General features: G+C 32.2%; 1 protein-coding gene across 1 annotated transcript; it reads right to left on the bottom strand.

Moving 5' to 3' along the window:
* Positions 1 to 1,896: 1,896 nt before the first annotated feature.
* Positions 1,897 to 3,863, bottom strand: LOC125777319 (tigger transposable element-derived protein 6-like). Its single transcript, XM_049451792.1, has 3 exons — positions 3,542 to 3,863; positions 2,394 to 3,486; positions 1,897 to 2,322 (listed from the first exon to the last, which is right to left on the bottom strand). Exons 1-3 carry the CDS (start codon positions 3,571 to 3,573, stop codon positions 1,897 to 1,899), a joined length of 1,551 nt encoding a protein of 516 aa, XP_049307749.1. The 5' UTR covers positions 3,574 to 3,863.
* Between the last annotated feature and the right edge of the window lie 1,952 nt (positions 3,864 to 5,815).

Raw genomic sequence — 5,815 nt, 5'->3', positions numbered from 1 at the left:
CTCACTCGTTATTTTTAAAACCCCTCCGCGTAGGTATAAACTTCAGGGACTCATCTACCTAAGCTCTCCACTTTCTAAAATGTAAGATAAAGCTTTTCATTTATGCTTAAGAAATAATTGAATAAAATGATAAGAAACAAAGAAGTTTCAGTTTTGTAGTTTTTACGAAGTCACTAGACTCACTCGTTATTTTTAAAACCCCTCCGCGTAGGTATAAACTTCAGGGACTCATCTACCTAAGCTCTCCACTTTCTAAAATGTAAGATAAAGCTTTTCATTTATGCTTAAGAAATAATTGAATAAAATGATAAGAAACAAAGAAGTTTCAGTTTTGTAGTTTTTACGAAGTCACTAGACTCACTCGTTATTTTTAAAACCCCTCCGCGTAGGTATAAACTTCAAGGACTCATCTACCTAAGCTCTCCAATTTCTAGAATGTAAGATAAAGCTTAAGAAAATAATTAACTAAAAGGATAATAAACAAAGAAGTTTCAGTTTTGTAGTCACTACAATCGCGCGTTTCGTTCCTTTTAAAACCCCTCCGCGTAGGTATAAAATATATTTTGAATAGGCAAGGAATTTGTGAATGTATTCATGAATAAACAATGAGCCACCTATTAGTGAATGTATTCATGAGCCTTTCAACTCATCTAATGGTAAGCAACGAATAGCTCAAACAATTGTATACAGAGAAGCAAGCCAAGCCAAGTGTGAGCGATAAGTGATTGTGAGACATATTCACACTCATTATTACACAAGCAAGCCATGTGATTGTGAGAAGATAATATTTTTAGTGAGAGCAAGTGTGAGTGAATATTTGGGGTGATTCATGAATATGAGAGTGTATTCATAAGCCAAGTATTCACTGCAGATCACTGATGTTGCTAGCTGCCAGCGATGAGAATGTGGATTCGCTGACTTGTTGATAAAGGGCAGCTTATGTTAACTTATATACTGAAATATTTGAGACAAATAAATGTCCCGTCGAAAGACTAAGGACAACGCTAAGATCCATTTTTTTAATAAATTAAATACAAATGTTTAAAATGTTTTATTATTTATTAAAATTGTACGCGACGAAAGAAAGGTTTCGTGTGTGTCAATTGGATTTCAGCTTAAGACTAATTTACAAAGAGAATGAAAATCTTGGTTTTGGCTATTGGCTATTGTTTACATTAAAATGAGTGTGCAGTTGGTCGCTTGATTCATTGGATGAGAGCTTATAGATTATTTGGTTTGTATAAGCGAAGACGCTTAAGGCGCGATCGCCACTGAATATCGGTCATTTGTTTACATTAAATTCTCTGCACAGCAAAAATGATGCGCAGCTCTTGTTATTTGTTTACTTGACTTTAATGGATGGGTGTGAGAATGAATGTGTCACCAAAATATTGATGCTGCAGTAATTGGATATTAGTAGATGGATGTGAGAGTGAATATGTCACTATATGGATTTAGGGAATTATCAGCACGCACTTTGAACGTATGTACAGTATTTTTCGGATATAAGAGCCGAGCGAAATGCTCAAAATTGGAACACTTTATCCGGGGAAGTCTTATATGAAAACCCCGGTTAAAAGCACTTTTGGGGCTTATATGAAAGTCCCGCTTTATGTACCTTTTGAAGCTTATATAAAAATGCACATATGAAACAACTACTTTTTTAAGCTACGAATATGTAAATATTTATTAGATACTTTTTAAAAGTACTTTAGTATACATACATGTGTATGTATTCATCACTACATAGTGAAAAGAAAAAAACAAAAGTAATATTCATGTAAAAAACAAAACATAAAAATGTAAGGAGCAAATGAGATCTTTGTCGACCATGCTTGAAAAAATTTTGCACAGAACGAAGTCTTAAAAAATTACATTATTTTGAAAAAAGAAGTCTTAAAAATTACGTTTAAAAAACCAATTTGTTATTTTAGTTTGGAAAGACATCTCATTATGGAGAATGTCTCCTTCCATGCTTTCTAATTCAGCAATGTATTTATTTTTTGGCAGGAAGTGGGCTCTGAGGCTGTGAATACAATGCAGAACTTCTGCAAGTGACGCTGTTTTTAACACTTCCTCAGTCTCCTCTTCATCTTCAGACCCGTCGTTATCAATTTGCAGTGGATCTGCTTCTGTATCAACAATGGAACTGACAATTTCCTCATCAGTCCAATTGCCATAGCACACAATGTCGTCATCACATACAATATATGTTTCAAATGAGCTTTGTGTATTTGCACCTGCCAGGCTCTTAACGATTTTTTCTACTTCAGCACTTGTATCTTCAAATTGCTGATCAGTGGGTGTAGTTATAAATTTTGCCTATCAAAAAAATAATAAAAAAAAATTAATGAATATAATAAGCAAAAATTGTGAAATTTTAACGAACGTACCTTTTTGAAACAGTTTTGAATTGATTCAGGTTTCACCATCCAAAAGCTATGTTTAATCATATGAATAACTTGAAATATATTGAGTGATTTTTCAAATTCAGCCACTGTTTGTCCGCGTTCAATTGCAGCAACCTGTTTCCGAATAATACTCTGCCTATAGTACGCCTTAAAACAGTGGATAATTCCTTGATCCAGAGGCTGAGTTATTGCAGTTGTATTTGGAGGCAAAAACTGAAGGTTAATGTTTGTCAAAGTGTCAGAAATCTTATGACAAGCCGCATTGTCAACCAGCAGAACAATTTTTCGATTCTGTTCTCTCATTTGTGTATCCAACTTATTTAAAACTTTACCCCAAATCTCCTGCGTCATCCACGCTTTCTTGTTAGAGTAATACTTTAATGGCAAAACTTTATTTTTAAAGCATCGCGGACTCTTTGACTTTCCAATGACAATGACTTCCTTAAATTCTCCCGTGGCATTGCAAATAAAAAGAAGCGTTAGCCGGTCCTTAGAGGTCTTGAACCCTTTCACTGTTTGTCCCTTATGTGTAAGCGTTTTTTGCGGCAATGCTTTAAAGAACAAGGCACTTTCGTCTGCATTGAAAATATTCACCTGATCATAGTTCGCTATAATATGTGGAAGAGTTGTGCTCAGAAATATTTCTGCATTTTCCTTATCAGTGGAGCGTTCTTCGCCGTGAATATTTCTTAACTGAATGCCATTGCGCTTCTGTAATCGCCAGAGCCATCCTTGCGTTGGCGTAAAATCTTTTTTTAGCTTCACTGCAAGCTGCTTGGCTTTTTCCAGCATTAAGTTTGAAGAGATTACTGCTCCAGAGGATCTCAGTTGATTAAACCATATCATTAACGCCTGCTCCACCTGGGCTTCTTTACCTTGCCTCATTCTTTTTGCAGACAATTTGCGCGTGGACGATTTGTTAGCAATTTCGCCTGCGTTTCTTAAAATTTTATTTAGTGTACTTGAAGAGCACCCATATTTGGAACACAGTTCAGGTTTTGATATGGTTTTACTTTCAGCGATAACTTTAAGTTTCTCCTTTATGGAAAGCGTCTTTCTTTTGTTACCAGCCATCCTGTAAAAAAATAAACGCTACTAAATTTTGCAAACTTAAAAATTATTTCACTTACACTTTTGCCAAAAATTTTACATTTGCCGCCATTAATCAACAAACATATGTTTTTACAGATTGCCATACCGCAAAAAAAGAAAAAAATCAAATAAGTGTAGCCAGATTTTTCTTTTTTATATCCGGGGATTTTTGTACGTATTTCTTTAAAGGGCTCGCACATTTTCAATGTTATAAGCGGGTAAACCTTTTAAACGGGGAACACATTAACCGGGGATTTTTCTGTATATTGCTTATGTGCAATTTTTTGTGACCTGCTTTTATTTCCTTATAAGCGGGGAAATCTTTTAACCGGGAGGCTTATATCCGAAAAGTACTGTATATGAAAATGAGAATTTAGCAGCAACCACACTTTTAACTCATCTAGCCACTGGTGTATTTTTTCGTTTCAAATTTTGGTTATTAATTGATGTGTTTTGTTTATTTTCAATTTGTTCTTTTATTTTTATGAAGTCTGTATTCATTATTTTACTTGAGATAAAATCAATTGGTTTTTTATTAGTGGTTGAATGAATACTATTATTGTAATATTGCACTGATTTTATTAGTATTATTTTGGTAATTGTTTCTTTGTTATTTTGTGATTTTAAAAGTCTTAGATGTTCGTTTATTGTTCCGTGTACTCTCTCTATATCACCATTACCCGTTTTTACTAGTGGTGATGTAAAGTGTACATTAATTTCTTCGTTATTAAAATATTCCCGCATGTATGAATTATTGAATTCGTTGTTAAAAACATATTTTTCCGGTTTTCCAAATATTGAATGTCTATAGTTTAATGTTTCAATAAACGTTTGACTATTTCTGTCAGTTACTGGTACTACAAACAAGTGTTTGCTAAATTTATCAATAAAAGTAAAAAATATTTGTTTTTCTGCTATATATAAATCTCCGTGTATTATTTCGTTAGTAGAATTTGGAATTTCTGTTTTTTCAAATTTAATTTTTTCTTTATGTCTATCATGTTTTGCTAATTGACATGTTTCACAATTATTTATAAATCTTGTAATTAATTGTTTTAATTTCGGAATATAAATTTTGTTTTTCAATTCTTTGAAATTTTCGTCTATGCCGCGATGATTAAGCCTTAAATGTTCTTTTTCTATGATTTCGAAGGCTTTTTCTTCATCCTCGATATAAAATGTCTTTGAAATTGTATGTATTTTGTTTCATTCGGACAATATACTGTAAAAATTTTTAAATTTAAATTTCTTAAAATTTTACCAAAATTTTCATCTATCACATTCTCATAAATGAAAATTCGTCTATTTTTAAAAATTGTTGTTTCAAAAATATCTTTCCCCTTTATTTTATTTTCAGAAATTATTATTTGAGTTCTGGATAGATTTATTGGTTTTTCTGTTATCCAAATATGGTCGTCTGTATCCTCAATTGCGCTATGAATAGTTGCACAAGTTGTTTCGTCAACATCCATGTCTTCTAAAGCATTTACCTGTAGCCTACTTAGAAAATCTGCAACGTTATTTTCTTTACCCTTAATGTACTCAATATCAAATGTATACTCGTTAAGAGCTAATTTCCATCTAGTGAACTTACTGTTTTCTTGTTTCAAATTGTTTAACCAGATTAATGGTTTGTGATCTGTCTGTAATTTAAAACGTTTACCATACAAATATGGTCGAAAATATTTACATGCCCATACTATTGCTAGTAATTCTTTTTCAATGGTTGAATAATTCTTTTCACTATCGCAAAGTGTTCTACTTGCGTAACAAATGGGGTGTCCGTCTTGTGAAACTACAGCACCAATTGCGAATGTACTTGCGTCTGTCGTTAAGACAAATTGTTTTTTAAAATTTGGATATTTTAAAATTGGGTAGTCAATTAATAATTGCTTTAATTTTTCAAAAGCGTTAATGTATTTAATATCATTAGTATCAATTTTTTTATCTTTTTTCAAATACTTTACCATCAGATAAGCAATTCGACTGTAGTCTTTTATAAATTTTCTGTAATATCCTGTTATTCCAAGGAACGATTTGATTTCCTTTACTGTTGTAGGTAGCTTGATTTTTTCAATTACTTCAATTTTCTTCGGGTTTGGTTTCAATCCTTCGTTTGTTATAATGTGACCTAAAAAAATGTATCTATTTGAATTTTTAAATTATATTCTCTTAGTTTGTTGAATATCTTTTTAATTGAACTTACATACGTGTTCTTGAAGGCTTGTACTGAAAATTAGTATGTCATCGAGATAAACTACACAAATATTGTTTATGAATAGTTGTAGGACATGGTTCATCATCCTTTGAAA

The sequence above is a fragment of the Bactrocera dorsalis genome, chromosome 3 (genome assembly GCF_023373825.1).
Source record: "Bactrocera dorsalis isolate Fly_Bdor chromosome 3, ASM2337382v1, whole genome shotgun sequence".
Taxonomy (NCBI): domain Eukaryota; kingdom Metazoa; phylum Arthropoda; class Insecta; order Diptera; family Tephritidae; genus Bactrocera; species Bactrocera dorsalis.
The sequence above is the reverse complement of the archived record's forward strand: the minus strand, read 5'-3'. Positions and strand labels throughout refer to the sequence as shown.

Excerpts from the sequence above, each read along its gene's own strand:
- LOC125777319 (XM_049451792.1), bottom strand. The coding sequence starts at position 3,573 with ATGGCGGCAAATGTAAAATTTTTGGCAAAAGT. Across the intron at positions 3,487-3,541 it reads GTAAAATTTTTGGCAAAAGT|GATGGCTGGTAACAAAAGAA; the intron begins GTAAGTGAAATA and ends ATTTTTTTACAG. Across the intron at positions 2,323-2,393 it reads TTCAAAACTGTTTCAAAAAG|GCAAAATTTATAACTACACC; the intron begins GTACGTTCGTTA and ends TTTTTTTGATAG.